Source organism: Musa acuminata, chromosome BXJ2-3 (genome assembly GCF_036884655.1).
Source record: "Musa acuminata AAA Group cultivar baxijiao chromosome BXJ2-3, Cavendish_Baxijiao_AAA, whole genome shotgun sequence".
Taxonomy (NCBI): Eukaryota; Viridiplantae; Streptophyta; class Magnoliopsida; order Zingiberales; family Musaceae; genus Musa; species Musa acuminata.
In genome coordinates this window covers 40,149,628-40,168,980 of record NC_088340.1, presented here as the reverse complement: position 1 = coordinate 40,168,980, position 19,353 = coordinate 40,149,628, and the positions used below count along the sequence as shown (strand labels likewise).

Genomic DNA, 19,353 nt, shown 5'->3' with positions numbered 1-19,353 from the left:
TACGCATAATATTACATGAAACTAAATAATAATAATTATTAAGCTTGAGCATCAGAAAAGCGATATCGAAAAAGTGTTGCAATCTTGGGGGCAGGATGATATTAGATGTTGTAATTGTTGACTCTGGAGTAGTCTTGTGGTTCCACATTAATAAAATTTTGATGACTTTAGGCGTGTAGTAATCTTAACATGCGAGTTAGATCTAAACTTGGTTAATCATTTCAGGTGAGCTTTGAGTGACGAACCTTTTTTTTTTTTTTTTCCGCAGAGTAAGCTAAAGCTTTTGAATTGGTTTAACACCTTGTCTCAGATTCGTTTGCCTCAAAATGAAGTACATATCTTGATGGGCTAATTGATCGCATCTTTACTCTTAGAATACTGGGTAAAACAATACCTGAGCAGGCTTGAATTGTATCCTCCCAATATTCTTCTTTCTGAGCTACAGTTTGGCCCTAGGAATTTTTATGCATATAAAGTTTTGGCCATTCTCTGAGACATTTAAGACTGAAATGATCTCAAATATGTTCTTGTCATCCTAGCTTAAACTGGTGACTGATAGTAAAGGCTTATGCAACATGAAATGCCACATATTTAAATTTTAGAGTTCTCCTTGCTGAGGCCAGCAGTACTCAGACATCTCATGTTCTTTAATACGTCAAAAGCAGTCGAGGATTGTGCATAAAAATTGCTCTGTGCTTTCGATGAACACGACTTCCTAAAATGTGCAGCCTCTCTATTTTTCCTTTCGTTCATCCATTTGCTGGACCTTGCATATACATAAAATCTTATCAACATAGAGTTAGCTTTATTGTTGATAATGGAACATATTGATAGGAAAGGACTTTTGTGGTGTCATGAATCAGCTCTGAGGTTCCACCATTGCCACTAGTGGCATCACTTCGCAAAATGAGGAGATGGTGAGTGCCTTGGAGTCTTCTATTTCCTACAGTAAGCATGGAATCTAGTTGAAGCCTAAAGGTTTGTCAAGACTATAGCCAATGATGGATCATGATTCAGAGATGGGCATGAGTGATTCCTAGGTCCCTATGTGCAATTCTGAAAGAGACATTCATTTTGGTAGTGTAGAAGAAGGTCCTCTGGACCAGTTAGGACAAGACATGGAATAATTGAAGGAACTGGGCCGATGAGCGACCTCACATCATCCATCATGGTCTAAATGGCGATGAGAGCTGCTGTGTGGTCGTGTAGGATAAAGCTAAAGAGTTTATGGAGTAGTTTGGACGTGACAGAAATAGAGCGAAGGGGAGGATTATGATGAAGTTGATTTGTATCTTGGGGGGTGTCACTATTGGCTTTTTGAGAAGGGAATTAAAGTCATCGCTGAGGAAAAAGAGAGCATGGTTGAATCCACCCAACTAACGATAAAGGACATGGAGGAATTGGCTCTGTTCCAAGGAAATGATCACCTTGCCTTTAGTGAATCCTCCTGGTGGTAATTTCCATCAGGAGGTAGTAATAGAATGTGATGCACATACACTACTGACCAATGGCGTGGTGTTCTGCATGTTCTGAGTCTCTCATTGTTATTATAATACTTGGTTTATCGAGCCACCAACCAACTTCTACTTTGTATAGCCTACTTGCAAGAAGCGAACAAAAAGTAAGAGGCAGCAACGGGTGGAAGTTTAACCTTGAGACCTTTCACACGAACAGGGGTTCATGCCCACGCGACAATGGTTACATAACTTGCCAAATGTTCATTTTTTATTACTAATAGAAGTGTTATTTTGTGTGAATTTTGATCTTTACATTTCTTCGGTGGAACAATTATGATGTTTGTCCGTTTTCTCGTTGCAGGTTCCTTCCTCTTTTTTATGAGCAGGCGTTGTTTGGTGTTGCACGACTTAAATAAATCAGGTAAATCCATGAGAATTGCTATTATTAGATTAACTTTTGAAGTCATCATAATTTAGAATCTTTATTACAAAGCACCTGTTTTACTGTCATTACACATCTAATTGTGTGGTTAGTAATTTTCTCATGAGATTCTGAGTATAGATGTTGCTCTTCAAAACACAAAAAACAAAAAACAAAAAAGGTTGAAGGATGTTTAATTGAAGTTTCTTTCTTTACAGCTGCTACATTTTTGAAATAACAAATAATGCATGTTTATTAGGATCCCCCTAAACAAGCATAAAAGTCCAAGCAGTCCGTATCTATAGATGTCACTAGACCTCCATGAAGCCATAGAGACAGTGAGGTTACGTAGACTAAGCATTTGACTCAAGACACGACGGAGTCAAAGATGACACCAATGTGGGAATTATATGCCAATATTGTGATACACGTTCAAAGCTAGACCTCCATGAAGCTCTTGATGGCTCAGCTATAGATGTCATGAGAAATGGACAATGATCTCGGCCTGCCTTCCATCACAAGTATCATAGACCAGCCCTTTCTCTTGAACCAAGGTTATATAGACTGCTTGTTTTAATTGGCCTACATGCACATGCACATGCACATGCACATGCACATGCCCGTCATATGTACCATCATGTCTGGTGTGCCCCTCGTCTTGATTTGGCCCTAATTAGGAATCATCCTTTTTAGCTTTCTATGGCGGAAAAATAATCGGTACTAGAAAATTCTCATCGAATATTTGGTGCGTAGTTTAATATAATTTTAAAAACTTATTTCTGTCCGTAGAAATAATTTAATTATTTTTAATTCGTCATGCGTAATTGATTGATTTCATGCTCGAGTTTGTATCGTAGAAATAATTTTTTAGGATTTATTTTAAGCTTTTTTTTTTTTCTCTTTAGCTCCAGGGATTGGAGTGACACGTGTGTCGAAGTTGGGTTGGGACGGGTAAGAGCGTAAACTTGTCCGCTAAACGACGAAGGGCGCCTCGGGAGGGTAAAAGCTGAGAGGATAGCACGGGTGGGACCCGCCGTTCCGGATCATAAGAGCACCCGAAGGGAATTTATAGTACGGGTGGGCCCACTCAGACATGGGTGAAAATATTCGAAGAGTAGAAGGGTAGATCTGTCCGAGGAAAAACTAGAAGCCCGCAGATCTACGACGGAGTCCGTGAAAGTTCACGGGACGTGACTCTGCCCCCTAGCCGAGCCGGATGTTGACTGTTGCGGCTCCTTTACTCTCACCTACGTCCCATACACGGATTGACCACCCCGATTTGGCCCCGAAGACGTGCACGTGTCACGTCCACGATTCCTGTCTTAGGTCCGAACACTAGTTCTAGTTCTAGTTCAAGCATCCACTCATCATCCGGCTTCTGAGCCGAGCCGAGCCGAGCTCCAGTTTCCCTCGACTCGGTGGCCCGTCACCCAACTGAATTCCGTACTGCTCCGGGAATAAATCGTTGCGTGTCGTCGCTCGTCTTTCCATCCGTCACGGAACCACTGCCCATTCGTAGTTGGACGTGGAGAGTTATCCCTTTTTTTTCCAATTAAAAATGTATTTTTTTATATATCGGTCGTTTATTATGTTTTATTTTTTGTGAAAGCAGTTAATATGACAGTTACTTGACAAAAGAAAATTCATAACAAAATAAAAAAGATCTTTGTATCTGCAATAGCAAAGAGCTCTGTGGTATCGATGGGTTAAGCTCACCGTGGCGTGATTGGATGCTGGTAATCATGCAGCTTCTCTTTTATAACCGGCCGTATCGAAAGGAAAGGCCACTTTGAAGGAAACAACCAAAAAGGAGACCGCTGTCCCTCCCTCCCCTGCTCACTGGTTTGCCCTTTAAATCAGCTGCGCTTGCTCGTCCATCCCCTGCGAGCGCAGTTGAATTCGGGAGGAAGGAAGGAGAAAGGAGCCATCTTGGTAGATTTTTAAGCGTCTTTTGTAGTTTATTAGATCTGTCGTCATCTTTCCATACAACTAGAGAGTGGTTGTGGGTTCTTGGAGAAGAATCTGGTGTGTTTGGGCATGAAAGATGAGACCTTTAGGCTGATGTTCGACCCTTTTTTAACGAAGAAACAAAAAGAATCTGTCTCTTTGCTTCAATGGTTACATATATTTTTGTCTTGGAGAATCAGGTTTTCTGCAAGTTTATTTCCAGCAGCCTTCGGAGTTGTTTTGGCGGACAGATCGGATACTGGTTTCTGATCTGAAGTTTAGTATTTGATTCGTCCAAGGATATCTATCGTAACACAGCTGAAGAAGGAGTCTTTTGAGGCACCCTCATACCTCTTCGCTCGGTTGCTGTTCCCTCTGATGACACCGGACCGGATCGGTAAGTTCATGGTTCTATTATTTCTTGATTTTTAATGTACTAGTTTCGATTCATCTTTTGAGCATAGAAGGTGTGCTTTTCTGTGTGTAGCAATCTAGTTTTCTTTTTTGTTCGTTCGTGTGTGGAGATGTGTTGGTAATGTAGTTCATCACCTGTCCCATCGCAGTTGCAATTCTATGTTTCTGAGAACAAAGATTCAGGATATTATGCTGAGGAAGAGGTCGAGAGCAGTCGGCAGCAAGCAAGGCATTATGTCTGACATCCCCTCCCTCCCATCTCCCGTTGCTGCCTCTCTCTTCACCTCTCCAAGGCTCTACTCCCCAAAAAACATAGCAGACCCCGAAGCAGCTGTGAGCCCAACTTCCATACTGGAAACCAAGCCCTTCTCTGTCATTAGGAACCCCTTCTTCTCTAATGGAAACAAACACCTTCCTCAGGAGGATGTGGAGTCGGGAGCCACTGGACTTGGCCTTCTTGATGCTCTCACCAATGACGACTCTTTTAACAGTACTTCCAGGCCAGAGAAGAGGATGGTGGTGTTTGGGTCTCAGCTTAAGATTCAAATACCTCCTCCTCCTCCTCCTCCTACTTCTCAGTCCAGCTCAATTTCGCCTATGCGCTCCTCCGGCGAGTCCCTCCACTCACCTACAGAGTTCGGCATCAAAACTAGGAACTCGCAGTTGGCTTTGCTCCCTGGTATGCTCAGTTCTCCTCCTCGGTTCTTCACCGGGCGCCTTCCACCGCCGGAGATGGAGCTGTCGGAGGACTACACTCGCGTGATCTTGCATGGGCCAAATCCGAGGACGACTCATATCTTCGATAACTGCATCATTGAGAGCTGCACTAATGGATTTGCCACTCCAATGAGTGAGCGCAGGTCTTCTAGTGATCGTCCGGGATATGCCGTGGATGATTTCTTGAGCTTTTGCTATGGCTGCAAGAAGAAATTTGGCTCAGGGGAGGATATTTACATGTACAGGTGAGCTCGTCTTGATTCATATAGTCCTTTGCACGCTGCTGCTAATTATAGTTTGCTGTCTTCGACCTATCTTTTACCACATAATTGTCTCATTTAAGGAAACCATGAGGATTCTGCTTCATGTTCCCTATAGTTCCATATGAATTGTTGCATTTACTGTGGTTACGCTTTAAATCCCTTAACATGTAATTTAGATTCTTATTGTAGAGGTTATGCACTTGCAGCTCCTCGTATGCATGATAGAAAATACTGTTCCTTTTTGTCGCCTGACTTCTATTAGGAGGTTTTCCCCTGATGATCCTTATGCCATGGAATCATTTTAGAGTTCCGAGTTCTTGAGGAGACATTGCCCCACCAATCAAAGATTATGTTTCTTTATGCCTCTGTGACTGCAAATTGTCCTATATTTTTCACTGAATGTGCCATCATGAAGTTCTATGTTGTTTCTACTTGTAATTCTTTGATGTCACATTAATCTTCACTGAATTGTCCTATAAGTTTTTTTTTATCCTCAAAGCACCCTTTGGAACTCATCTTTAGAGAACAAAACTGCATAACATGTGTTTCATCACCCTTGAAGCTTTCGATTCGATTCGTTTCATCCTTGATTTGTATGTTGAATTGCTCATCCTTCTATCCGTATGTATCTACGATACGACATGATTTCCACTAATTGCAGTTCCTTCTCATATAAAAAGATCTGATTCCTAGTCACCTGTTAGTATACCATGTTAAAAGCAACACATGGCGTAATTTTCCTGTGAAAGATGTAAGATTTATTCTCTTTTCCCTTTCAGAGGAGATAAAGCATTCTGTAGCCATGAATGTCGCCACCACGAGATGCTGCTTGATGAGGGAAAGGACAAGTGCTGAAAGAAATCCATTAAGCAGACAGAAACGGTTAATGGATCGACTGCAAGTGGCTTAGGAACATATCATTATGTATTTACTGTTAGTAGTCGCTTTCTCTTTCTCTTTCTTCCCCTTTTTAGAGGAAGCCGGTGAGGTAAGTATTTTTGTAGAGTTGATTTCTGAGACTGCTGTTGCACTTTTCCTCTGGCTGTTGTCTCATCGATGCTTATTTGATGTTGTTCGGTGCAAAGCTATATTCCTGGCAATCAGTAGTCAAACTGGTATGATCTGTATCATCATCCCACATCATAAGAAAAAATGGATAACCTGATCTGATCTAAGTGGGTTGACCACCCAATTTGGTTCAAGTTTGATCCGTGTATGCTTGATATGGTGCCGTGCCGATGTGGTGATAAGGCCGAAGTTATCTTTCCTGCACCAAAAAATTGTCGAGTTAGGCTCCAAAAATAGGTTTAAAAAGCCAAGTGAGAAAATGAAAAAGAATGAGTGGCCTCTCTCTAAAAGTCATTTATGTATTTATTTTTTATAGTCGATCCTTCTCTACCTTTGTTAGAAAAATATTTTCCATAACAAAAAATATTTTCCATTTGAACATTTCTATATGATTGGGGATTAGAACCAATTAATGGATAATGAGCTGGTTTTGCTCATTGGATCTGCTCAACCATAGAAACAATTGTATAAATGATGTGCATATGGCCTACAGAAGAACAATACATGATGGGCACAGAAAAAAGGAAATCAAGAGCAGCTTCGGGCAAGCTGAAGCTGTAATCGTTGCACTCGTACCAGACTAAATTTCTCACAGCTACCAGTCCATCTAAAAGCTTGAGCCTTTAGATGATATAAAAGATCTGCTGATCTATTTTCTTAGCATATGGAACAAAACCAAGAGAAGTTATGATGCACATAGTTTCACTTATTATGCAAATTGCTCATGATAATTTTCAAATTTGAAATTTTCTCTACAATGTTAAGTTTGACAAGAAAGAAGAGAAAGAGACTTGTGGACTTGCCCAACTTTTAGTTCCACCCATCAGACCATTCGTTTTCTTTCTCTGCAAGTCGAGGTTTGTACGCCTCGTCACTCCATCCATGACTTCCTGAGGCTAATGAATTACTGTTTTCTTCAGGCTCATCACCCCGACCAAAGTTGCTTGAGTGCACATTTTGGTTGCTTTCACTTTTAGAGTAGGGTTCCGAAGCATCATCATCTTCCCACCCGGTCGCCTCTATGACGATATCACCCCATTTAACCACATCTGTGCTTGTTTTTAAGCCACTGTCATTCCACTCAACATTGTTCTGGTACTCACTGGGCATATCACTCCGACCATCTTCATGTTGAACATTTTGTTCGTAATTGTATTCGGTAGACTCATCATTAGTATGGTCATCCCTTTCAGGTGAAGGAAGAGGACATCCTATGTTAGAACCATTATCTGCACAGTGCCTGAGAAGCTTATTCCAATGGTGATCCTGCAGAGTTACAGATGATGGTGGGTATCAAGATATCACAGACTTGTATACATACTGCAAGAGAAAGTCTTACACCTCTCCACGCACCAAGGACTTCGTATAAGTAGAGCTTGATAAGCAATCAGCGTATGTTTATGACCATAATAAAAGATCGAGTTATGTTAAATTGATCCAATGTCCATCTTCGACTAATAGGATTACTTCATCGACTCATTCTGAAGGAATTCCTATCTCCAAGTGTATCTTTTCATTTAATTTTATGATATTTTCCTTCAAATTATATCCTTTTATACATTTTATAGAGTGATTCTATGTAAGTCGAAGGTCTAACTTTATCAGGCAAATATTTCACCAATTTTATCAAGGATACAATGGTAGAAATTGGAAAAGAAAAAAGAAGCGAAAAAGAGAACAAAATGAATGGCATCAGTCCATGTATATATTCCATGGAATAACTCAAAATAGACAACAATACATGTTGCCTTAATAGCAATGGAGCCTAACCAACACAGAAGCATGCACATGAATCAGAAGATTGATAAGGTAGATGATTGATTATGCAAGAAATTTTCATAATAAGAGAGTTTCTTAAAATTATTTTAGTGGAAATTTCTTGCATATCCTTGGCAAGGGGAGTATTTCTGGTAAATATCCTATATATCTGTGTAAATTCTGTTGATGTGTAAAGATGATTTTATGAAAAGACTATTAGTTGCGCATTTAAGTGACTCACTATATGAAAATTCATATGGTCCCAATCATTTCTATCCAAAATATTGATCTGACATGGCTCCATGGTGTGTTGGCTAGATGTGGCAGCCCCACATGATGCTGACGGGTGATGCTGCAGTAGATACATGATAATTTGACTAAAGTTTGAACTCTCATTTGTCATGTATATACCACGATGCATATTGCATAACTGCAACATGAATAAGCACTGATAACTGTCGACAACTTTGATCAAGTAAACAATAAGTAACATGCATGTTACTTATAGCAACATGCAATAAGTAAAAGATGAAAAAAAACATACAGTGACATGCAATAACACTATGACATAAGCAACTTCAAGAAGATTTAAAGCATACTATTTGATTCTGAAAACGGAAATCATTAGAACTTTTAGGAAAGGAAAAAAATGCGGAAAGAACTATGATCAACACATATGACTACTTGGCAAAGAGAAATTTTACCTTACAGATGATGTGTGGATTTCCCACAATGATTAGCAAGGATTTAGCACGGGTAATAGCAACATTAAACCTTCTAGGGTTGCTAAGGAATCCCAAGTTGTGTGCTCGGTCAAAGTCATTATGCTTCACCGTTGATCTGACAGTAGATATTATTATAATTTCCCTCTCTTGACCCTGAAATTGCTCAACACTGCCAACTTTCAGTTCCGGCAGCTCAAGTGACTCAAGGGCTTTCTTTAATTTGAGAACTTGTTGACGGTATGGAGTGATAACTCCAATATCATCCTCATTTACATCAGTATTCCTCCTTAATTTCCTGATGATCTCTACCACTTTGCTGGCTTCAATTCTGTTAAACCACGATGGATTATTGCCTTCCCTCTCATCACAACCTTGAATTCCAACAAAAAGAACAGGAAATGCCTTATTGGGAAGGTCTGCATATTCATAAATAGATGATACAGTGTCTTCTTTACAAGCAATCAATTCACCCTTGTAGAAAAGCTTTGACGGCAGATCCAAGATTGCAGGGTGACAGCGGTAGTTCCTCACCAGCTTTGTAACATAGTTCTCATCACTGCTTCCATAGTAATCACACTCAAAAAGTCTGTCTAAGTAGGATTTTCCTAAACCATAATTCTCTGCTTTTCTTGAATAAATAACAGGTCCTAATTGCATAGGGTCTCCTGCCAGCACAATCACAGTGTCTCTTGCACACAAGTTTGATATCGGGATCATGGTTTCAGGTTCAGAGGCTTGACCCGCCTCATCCAATAAAATATGGGAGAAATGACCTTTATGAATGCCTTCAGCATATAATAGTGACACACTCATGTAGGTTGAGATTATGATCTTGTACCGCAGCAAGGCCTTCAGAGGAGGGCATTTGAAGACCATATGATCAAAGAAGCAAAAACGAATAAAATCAGGCTTAACATCCTCATATGCACGGCTGGTTGCGTTTAGCCTAAACACTTCACTTTCCTGAACCCCAAGTCCATCTTTATCAAGCAGTTTCTCCAGAACATGGTCGGCCGCACTGTTTGATGAAGCACATACAAGAATCCGTGCATTTGTCCTGGTTGTGTAGAGCTGCAATATGGCTTCCACAAGTGTCATCGTCTTACCAGTCCCTGGTGGTCCATATATGATGTAAGGATGAGATCCTCTGCAGCCAAGTATCATTTCAACTGCACGGGCTTGCTCCCTATTTATATATGGATTGAATGGTTTGAAAGAGGATCCTTTGATGACCCTTCTGCGATGTGACTCTGAAGGAAAGAGAAGGTCTATCCCTAAATTTTCAGCAGCATGAACTGCTTGGTACAGCCTTCTCATGTTCACTCTATTGTATGTGAAGCTGACATTGTAAACATCATCCTCCCCGTGCTTGTGGTGAAAGCTCCTGTCAAATCTCAGATATATTTCATCTGCCTCAACCCTGTGAATGTAACCCTGAAAAGAATACTCGATATCATATAAGAACGATTTTGTTAACCCATATGGTGATGTTAATTTGAAGTGCAACTAGGTGTCGAGTTTAAGATGAGGATAAACCTGGTAAGGGAGTCTATCATCATCTGCACTGTCAGATGATAGCTGCGCCAATATATAGTCACCATAAACTAGTGAGGGTCTTCTCTCAGCCAATCCAGGCACCTCAAGGGACAACAAATAGTTGCCCCTTCTCTTCATGGCCACACACTCCATGTCATATGCTCTCATCTCCTCCTGCAAAAGTCAATCAGCAGTTAAGAAGAAAAATGAATCCATCACTAATTTTTCAAGGGATAAAATATTCATTGCTCCTTATTCAGGCTTAATCTGAATTACCTCCAAATTAATTTCTTCCATGACAAGGAGGGTGCTGAAAAACTTTGCATAGTTCTTCCTATTTAAGCCTTCCGTAATCACATCAGGAACCTGTTTATTCTCAATAATTTCACGTAAATCTCGGGGTATATCAAACGGAGGAAGCCTGTATCTGCGAATCCCCTGCGTATGTGCCCGAGGTGGACGAGATCCTGCCACATACCGATCATTATCAAACATTTTCCTCCGTGACGATGCTCTATAAGGCTTGTCAGAGAACAAAGCCTGTGAGACCTTGTCTTCCGCTAGTAGAAAGACCACACGTTCAACTTTCTCATATTCCAGGTCAAAATGCAAAACAGAAGTATGCAGCCCGATATCTGTTGGCTTGCAAGACAGCCAAATCGTGAGAGTTTGTTCCGGCTGAAGCACCCTATCCTCCAAATACGTTGACCCAACAAAGCTACGCCTTGCTTCCATATCAGCATTATCTGCTGGAGGCTTCATCATTGACAGGATGTAGCTGTCCTCTGGATTAGATGAGAAAATCCTAATACTCCATAGTTCTATAGGGTCACTGGTTGTGTTCTTGATACTGATTGAATCTGCTGATGTTTCTCCGATAAAGGCAGACTGCGGTTTCCCATTAACAAAGGGAAAAGGACTTGTGATTTGAACAGGACCTTCAAGCGGATCAAAACTGTGAAGAGATTTGTCATCCTCGTAATCCAAGAACTCAACCTCCGGCTTTTCACTGATCTCCGAGTACTCATCATCCCAATCTTTTTCACCGATGGTGCCCATTATACATTAGCCTTCAGTCACCGAGGTTCTGGTCCAACCCAATGGACATGTACCATCAGATTTATTCCTTCATTTAATCTAGGCAGCAAGTATAGCCAAGAAATACAATTGAAAATTATTGAATCAAGTTCAAGAAAAAGCACAATTTTCAGATACTAATTCAGATCATTACATCTAATATTTAGAAATGATAACCATAGTAATAAAGAGCATCAGACAAACCCCCAAATAAAATCAACAGATAGTCATAGATCATATCTGAAACACGAATGATGAAAGGATAATAATATTAAGAACAACATTTTCGGTGCACACGACTCCGAAACTAAGCAAAACTCCATGATCAGGAACTCGACAACGACAACCTCATGAACCTAAAATCATAGTACAATTGTTGCAACAAATAACCCTGAGATCCAGAAAATCTCAAGCAAAATATGTACCGGAAGATCAAATATTACTCGACATCCGTCGAGATTTCTCATTACAAATCAATGCTGGAGATGAACGAGGGCATTCAGATGAGACCTAACCAAAACCCGAAGAAAATGCCAGAAAAACCAACCGATCGAGCCCAACGGAACGCCTCTTTAATATACAGAGTGTGATTGATCCGGAGATTGCAGTGATCCCCAAAGCGTTGCCTCCTTGATGATTGGAGGCGAGAGCGAGAACGCCTCGAGAGTGGAAACGGAGTGAGAAAGGCAGCAGAGAACGAAGTATTTCACCTGAAGCGCGTCGTACAAAGCGAAAAAGGCGACCATTCACAACCGTCCGCTTCACCTTTCAGTTAAATCGTAACCGTCCGTCTTTTTTTGGCGGATCATTTTTAAATAATTTATTTTCATTCAGAAAATATGAGCGGTTGAGATTTAAGTTCACTTTTTCTATAGACTACTTTTATAACGTAACAATCATTTCTTATTATTTATCCAGGTTCGTCGTATCGTATTGATATTTCAATTTAGGCTCGATATGATATGGTACCAGTATATTGGGCGATACATCAGGACGTACCGAGCACCACTATAGTATAGTATTACTATAGTACTATAGTAAAAATACTATAACATTATAGCGATATCGGACGGTCCGCATATTGGTAATGACCAGTATATATCGATGATAGACCTTATTATTTATAATCTTTTTTTATTATTTATTTTATTTTTATAAAAATAAAATAAAATAATAAAATATTTTATTTTTTCCTCTAATATCTTAAATATTTTTCATTGTTGCTACCTCCTTTTCCAAGTGGATATTGTCATCACTTTTATCTTAAATGCACATAACACACTAAGAAGAACATGCGATGTTGCTAAGCAAAAGGAATGGACGATAATGAGAGAGCATTTATGAGATTAAAAAAATAATTAATAAATATGTCCTCGAAGCCGTATGTCGTTGGTATTATAGTTTTGTTTGTGCCAGGCCGTCCTTTTGCCTGTTGCCACGTCGGATGGGTGTTTGACGGGGTATTGACCCGCTCGCTGGGCGTCGGGATACATCCATCTTAAATGCGCAGAGCACACGAAGGATAGGCGACGTGGCGGGCAGACTCGGCGACCCGACAAAAGCCAGTCGCCGCGTCCTACCCCATCGACGTACCCGTGTCTCGCTCCTGCCTTCGTGCTCGTCTCCCGTGAAGTCTCCGTAGTCCAACCCGGTGTCTCCTCTCACCTCGAATTGGCCGGAATATGAACCGAACCGCGCCGGCAGCAAAACATCCCTCGCCAACAGAGACTTTGTCCACGTCCAAGTGCTCGACTCCCTCGTCCTCCACGGCATGCAATTTGGTCCTGTCGAGCTTCCTGCCATCTGTAAATTAGACCAGCTTCGATGAGGAACACTCGTCAGTGTGCATGAGAACGGCGGCCGACCTTGTGTCTACAAGCGTCCAAACTCGCCAACTTTACTCTCGCCTATATGTACTCTCCGTCCTCCGCATCCCATCTCACCCTCTTCTGTGCTTCCAAGTATGGCCATCGCCAAGGCAAAAGTCCTCCTCTCCGCCCTTGTTTTCCTCTCCATCTCCCTCCTCTCGGCCGCCTCCGTCGTGTCCTACGACAACATCGACCCCCGGCGGCGTCTCGAGCAGTGCAAGCAAGAGTGCCGCCAGAGTCGACAAGGCGAGCAGCAACGACGCTGGTGCGAGCACCAGTGCGAGGAACAGTACCGTGAGCAGCAGAAAAAGGGCGGGAGGGATGGGTGGGCCAACCGCGACCCCGAAGAGGAGCTCCGGCAGTGCCGTCAGCAGTGCCGGAGCCAGCAGCGTGATCCGCAGAGGTTGAGAGAGTGCGAGCAACGGTGCGAGCGGCGGTACGAGAAAGAGGAGCAAGGCGGGAGCCGGAGAGAGGATGTCCTGGAGATGAACCGAGACCCCGAGGAGCAGCTCCGGGAGTGCCGGCAACGTTGTCAGCAGCAGCAGCACCGCGACCCACGCCAGTTGCAGCAATGTCAGACGCAGTGCGAACAGCGCTACAGAGAAGAGCAAGGTCAGGGATCGGAGAGGAACGGCGACAACAGAGATCCTCAGGAACGGCTCCGGCAATGCCAGCAACAGTGCCAACATCAGTACCGCGACCCACGGCGGATGCAAGAATGCCAAAGCCGATGCGAGGACGAGTACAGACAGGAGCAACAAGAAGAAGAGCGGCGACATGGCGGCGGGCAGAGCGATGAAGACAACAGAGAACCGGTCCAAGAGTACCAGCAGTGCCAGCGACGATGCGAAGAGCAGTACCGGGATCCACGACAACGGCAAGAGTGCCACAGCCGATGCGAAGAGCAGTACAGAGAGGAAACAGAACAAAGGAGGGGCTCCGGCGGAAACCCGAAGCAGCCCGAGGAGGAGCTACAATGGTGCCGTGAACGGTGCCGACAGCAGCACCGCGACCCGCGCCAGCAGCAGGAGTGCTCGAAGCAATGCGAGGAACGTTACCGGGAGCAGCAGAAGGGACGTCGAGGGATCGACCTGGTGATAGAGGTGAAGTAGAGATCTCCGCATCACTGGACACTCCGTGACGAACGGTGGCTCTGCAGGTTTCTATCAGAGTTAGACGCTCTGACACTTTGCTTTCAGTAGTAGAATCGAGTCTCTTATGTGGTAGTAGTGTAATCGAGTCTGTGCATCGACCCGGTAACTATGAATGAATAAGAGAGCTGCCTTTGAAATGAAACAGCAGAGATTGCTCGTGAAAGCAATAAAGACGGAGAACAGAGAAAACAGGGATCGAATGAGTCCAAATCCTTCTCCTGGTTGTGATTATTTGATAAGCTGATCACATTTATTGTTCTTAGACTACGCTATCACAGTCTGTTTCATGGTTTGCGAGGTCAGACTTGCATGGGTGCTGAGAAAAACTATTACATGCAGCAACAGCCTCAGCCACAGTGAGGAATATCCACTGTTGTCTGATGGTTTCGAGCGCCTTGGACTTGTCTAGCTTCTTCATCACCTCGCTGCCAGGGTTTGCTAGCACAAGCTGATCATGAAGAAACCACTGGGATGTCAATGACACAGACAAGCAAGATTGGGTTGTCTCGAAAGCTCCCTACCTGAACTCCTTTTCTGTCCATGCTCTTGTTGATTTCTTTCAGCATGTCAATCCCACTGGAATCAATGCTACCCACAGCTGCCACAAATTGAATGCCATGAGAACAAGAAGAAGAAGGAGAGTGAAAAAGGAGAGGAAGAAACCACTTACCGCCCAAGTCTAAGATCACGTACTGTATGCCGATCTCTCCCTTGGATTGTAGCTTCTCCTCCTCTTCGTCCATCCACCTCGATATCCTGATTGGTGAATCACGTCCGTGAGCAAATTCTACCATGAAAAGTAATCCATCACACCGTACAGCTTCTTGCATGCTAACCTCTCTCTCAAGTAGCTTGCGTTGGCGAAGTAGATTGGGGCGTCGACTCGGAGAATGAGCACGCCGGGGACACTCTGCGCCTCCGAGTACTGGTCCATCCGCCGATAGATCGAGGAGTTGGGAATGTTTCCGAGAACAGTCGTCCTCGGCCTCGCGACGAACAGCAAAACCCTTAGTATGGAGATGGCCACCTACAGTAGCAGCACGCTCGTGAGAGGTCCGATCTTGAGTGCAGTGTGGACGGGCATGGAAGGGAACGTACTGCAATCACTAGTCCGATCTCGACGCTACCGAAGACGACCCCCAAGTATGCACCCATGCACACGCAGAAGTCGATCTTGTCGACCTGCCACAGGTGCATCGCCGCCTCGTAGTTGATGAGGCCCAGCATCGCAGCGACGATGATGGCAGAGAGCACGACCAGAGGAGTGTAGTGGAACAGAGGCGTCAAGAACAGCAGAGTGATCGCCACCGCCACCGCCATCACTACGTTCGACATCGCCGTCTTGCAGCCGGCGTTGTAGTTCACCGCCGACCGTGAGAACGGCCCTGGTACGCAGATCATTAGCATCGATTTTGAGCTGGTACGACTCCGAACCTAACGAGAACATTGCATGCCAAGGAACGCACCGGTGGTCAAATAGCATGACGTGAAGGATCCGGCGATGTTCATCATCCCAAAAGCGATCATCTCTTTGTTACCGTCGATGTGGTAGTTCTTGAACATGGCAAAACTCCTTCCCACAGCGATTCCTTCCTGTGATTACACACCAAACAAGCGCTGATTTAGATGAAGCATTTTAGCATAGAGACAAGAAGACACTTTAGGCGCTGCAGCCAATTTCTCTTCAGAGAAAACATACCGCAAGGGCGATGATCGCAGTGATGATGCCAGTCTTCAGTGCGACAGCCATATGTGGTGGCGAGAACACCAGGTTGGTCAGCGATGGTGGATTTAGACCCTTCTTCAGGTACCCAATCTGCACGGTGATCGCACGGCTTTCAGGATTGATTTGAACTGTTGCAGCAAGAAGATTATGAGAACTCACCACTTGAACGCCGTGGTTCTCGGCATGGGTGAAGTACACCAGAAGACTTCCCAGAATCACCGATGTCAAGGGAGCTGCTGCGGAGACCCAGAAGAACTTGGGCCCCTTTTTGCTCTGTCAGTTCAAGAAGAACACCATGATCTCCGTGTCTTCAAGTAAGAAATCATCATCATGGTAATTTTAAGATCTTACTGAATAGATAATGTCTTAGATTGGTTGACCCATTTTTGTTTCTTGAAGATGGATGTGACATTATTGTTAGCTTCGTCCAAATCAACAGTGATGAGAGAGGGACGACTCACTAGAAAGCGCGTGAGGAGGAGGAAGAACAGGAAGGAAACACCGAGAACCGCACTTTCCCACCTCCACTGCAAGAAAAGAAACCACAACCACCACCAATCACTTCAGATCTCCATTAACATAAGATGTGAGAGAATATCTAACACTGAACCTTTAAGAGAAGTAGACAAAATAGATCATGTAACTGTTGTCATGATCATAACGGTCATATGGTACGCAGTGCTTCTGACATGAGAAAAAGGAGACATCTTTAGGAGAAGACATGGAAGGGGCAACAGGTAAGAAAGAACCTGGTGAGTTTGAGTGAAGACAGATTCCATGACAGAGACGAGATCAGTGGCCGTGGTGAAGTGTTGGAGACCCAGCATTCCCTTTAGCTGTTGGAGGCAGACGACTGTGGCAGCCCCCGCCATGAAGCCCACGATGGTTGCATGGGACAAGAAGTCCACTATGAACCCAAGCCTGAAAGCATCAAAGGAGAAACATAAATAAAGATAGTATACTTTTTGTGTTTCTGACAGAAGGAATGAGAGAATAATTTGCTTTATCTGATTTTTTTCTCGAGAGGAAAAGTAAAAGTCCTGATGCTTTCCCAGTTGTCGCCTTGTCTCTCACATGTGTAATTACTAGGGGCATAAATAGGGAGAACTGTGATCCTATACACAACCAATAAGACTGTGACTCCTCCAAATCAAATTATTCTCTCTATTCACTACTTTATTTCTCGCCAAATCATATAGATCTGTTTCTTTCGTGTCTTTATCTTCCCTATTCTTGTTTTTCCTCAGGCATATTCCATAACAATAGACAATTCTACCATCCAATCTCATGCAGATACGTTCATGTATTTATTCTCTCTCTCTCTCTCTCTCTCTCTCTCTATATATATATATATATATATATATGTGTGTGTGTGTGTGTGTGTGTGTGTTGAGAAAGAAGAAATCATCCGTTATTGTACCTTAAGAGTCCCAAGGAAGTTTGAAAGACACCAGCAAAGAACGTTGCAGAGAAGGCTAAGTGAAGGTATAGTGTTGGGTTCTGTGACGGTGGCACCTCCTTTCCCAGCATAGACGCGATCAGTAGCGACGCCACAGCCACAGTCCCCACAGCAAGATCCTTGGAGCTTCCCATCATGGCGTATACCAGCGGCGGCACGAAGCTCGAATCTGCACACGTATGTAATGGAGTGAGAGCTGAAATCGTGCCGACACCACCATTGATTTCCGAGCATGCACTTACATAGGCCCAGAATCGGTGGCAGGTTCGCGAGCTTGGCGTAGCTGATCCCCTGTGGTATGGCAAGGCTAGCGATTGTGATCCCAGCGACGAGGTCAGACTTGAAGGTGCTGTGGCCATAGCTGGGAAGCCATTCGAGGACCGGGAAGAAGTACTTCAATCCCATCAGAAACCGTCTCGACCCTGGCACGTTCTTGAATTGCCGTAGGGGGTCGTCAGGGAAGAATGTCTCCTTGAGGTTGGCTCTAAACGTAGCAAGAAACGATCTCGACGGCGGGATCGGGACGTGTCCGGTCAGCTCCACCCCGTCCACGGTCCCCGACGGGAACACGGCGTCGGAATTCTCCACTGTCACCATTGTGGAAGATGCGAGGTCAGAGAGTCGATGAGGTGAGTCAGAAGCTGGGGAGAGAGAGAGAGAGAGAGAGAGAGAGAGAGAGAGAGAGACAACGGAGGAGAGGTGAGGAGCGAGGAAGACTGCAGCTGATCCCCTGACGAGGGAGGGAGGGGAGGGGGGTTGTGTATATATGGAGAAGAGGTAGGTTGTGGTGCGCCGGCGGAGGATTCTGATCCCCTAACGAAATCCCTCTTGAGGGAAGTGCGGGTGGGTCCGAAGGAAGGCGTGGCATGAAAGCTGATGGCGACGTGGAGGGAAATTAGTGGCCGAGGGAAAGCTTAGGAATAATCTGGGATTTGTGGCTCAGCGTCGATGTTTGGTCTCAGCGGGAGGCCCGACACTGCAAGTCGATTCGAGTGGCGCCGCGTGTTGGCGATGATCGGCATCTGACCGTCTGATGTGACCGCCGCGAGCTGGTCCAATCAGTTGACTGCCGAGTCAACTGGGAAACCAAAGTGGGACGGTTGCCCCTGTCCCATATCTAGATTACGAATCTTGAAGTAGATCGCTGCCAAACTGTCTCTCTCTTTTTGCTCTACGTCTAAACGTATGATACAGATATGGTAGTATACAAATGGTATGGATATTAGATTCATACTCACATCATCTTGAAATTTGGATTGGATGGTCAGAAACCAAGGGGTATACTATTATATATTTTAACATGTGAAATATTGAGTATCTCTATTTTTATTTCTGGCCAAATCATATAAATCATACAATATATATTTTATTTAATAATTTTTTAGTTAAATAACAAAAGTGTTCATGATAGTTTTTCATATTTTTGGTTTTTGATGCCTTGAAGAAAAATGGAGTGATCCCCCATATTTCCAATAAGATGAGCATCTTAATTAATCAGTACATGGTAAGTTGGTTCCTAAATCAATCCAGCAATTATATTACTTGTATTTTATTGATACAATATTGACTTTGAAGTCCATGCTGATATCATAGAGGTAGAATCTGAAAGGTTTATGGGGGTATTGGTGGCCTAATTCCTTTGACCTTTGACCCCTGTTCTTCTCCTCGGCTAGTTTTCAGTCCAAGGAATTGAACTGATCATGTACACACCAACCTTCGAGCATTTGGAAAGTTTTATGATGGCTGGAAGATCAACGACACAG

General features: G+C 43.5%; 4 protein-coding genes across 11 annotated transcripts; 2 read left to right on the top strand and 2 right to left on the bottom strand.

The window, feature by feature from the left end:
* Positions 1-3,622: 3,622 nt before the first annotated feature.
* LOC135608228 (FCS-Like Zinc finger 8-like) lies at positions 3,623-6,287 on the top strand. Of its 2 annotated transcripts, XM_065100873.1 has the most exons (4): positions 3,623-4,222; positions 4,389-4,572; positions 4,660-5,201; positions 5,999-6,287. In XM_065100873.1, the coding sequence occupies exons 2-4, from the start codon at positions 4,399-4,401 to the stop codon at positions 6,072-6,074; spliced, it is 792 nt and encodes a 263-aa protein (XP_064956945.1). In that variant the 5' UTR covers positions 3,623-4,222; positions 4,389-4,398; the 3' UTR covers positions 6,075-6,287. The 2 variants fall into 2 exon arrangements, with proteins under 2 accessions (XP_064956945.1, XP_064956944.1); XM_065100872.1 differs by having other exon boundaries at positions 3,640-4,222; positions 4,389-5,201.
* On the bottom strand, positions 6,053-12,081 carry LOC103978825 (probable RNA helicase SDE3). 7 transcript variants are annotated; one of them, XM_009394766.3, is made up of 6 exons: positions 11,809-12,073; positions 10,583-11,443; positions 10,307-10,480; positions 8,750-10,204; positions 7,091-7,553; positions 6,053-6,486 (listed from the first exon to the last, which is right to left on the bottom strand). In XM_009394766.3, exons 2-5 carry the CDS (start codon positions 11,363-11,365, stop codon positions 7,098-7,100), a joined length of 2,868 nt encoding a protein of 955 aa, XP_009393041.2. In that variant the 5' UTR covers positions 11,366-11,443; positions 11,809-12,073; the 3' UTR covers positions 6,053-6,486; positions 7,091-7,097. The 7 variants fall into 7 exon arrangements, with proteins under 7 accessions (XP_009393041.2, XP_009393045.2, XP_009393042.2 ...); XM_009394770.3 differs by lacking the exon at positions 7,091-7,553; XM_009394767.3 differs by lacking the exon at positions 6,053-6,486 and having other exon boundaries at positions 6,994-7,553; positions 11,931-12,081.
* A 1,237-nt stretch (positions 12,082-13,318) lies between these two features.
* On the top strand, positions 13,319-14,363 carry LOC135607614 (vicilin Car i 2.0101-like). Its single transcript, XM_065099565.1, has one exon. The coding sequence runs from the start codon at positions 13,347-13,349 to the stop codon at positions 14,361-14,363; it is 1,017 nt and encodes a 338-aa protein (XP_064955637.1). The 5' UTR covers positions 13,319-13,346.
* Positions 14,364-14,605: 242 nt separating this feature from the next.
* LOC135608226 (sulfate transporter 3.1-like) lies at positions 14,606-18,319 on the bottom strand. The gene is made up of 12 exons (XM_065100869.1): positions 17,833-18,319; positions 17,552-17,759; positions 16,881-17,052; positions 16,593-16,658; positions 16,291-16,404; positions 16,105-16,221; positions 15,872-15,998; positions 15,504-15,790; positions 15,242-15,432; positions 15,076-15,161; positions 14,927-15,003; positions 14,606-14,853 (listed from the first exon to the last, which is right to left on the bottom strand). Exons 1-12 carry the CDS (start codon positions 18,185-18,187, stop codon positions 14,665-14,667), a joined length of 1,989 nt encoding a protein of 662 aa, XP_064956941.1. The 5' UTR covers positions 18,188-18,319; the 3' UTR covers positions 14,606-14,664.
* Between the last annotated feature and the right edge of the window lie 1,034 nt (positions 18,320-19,353).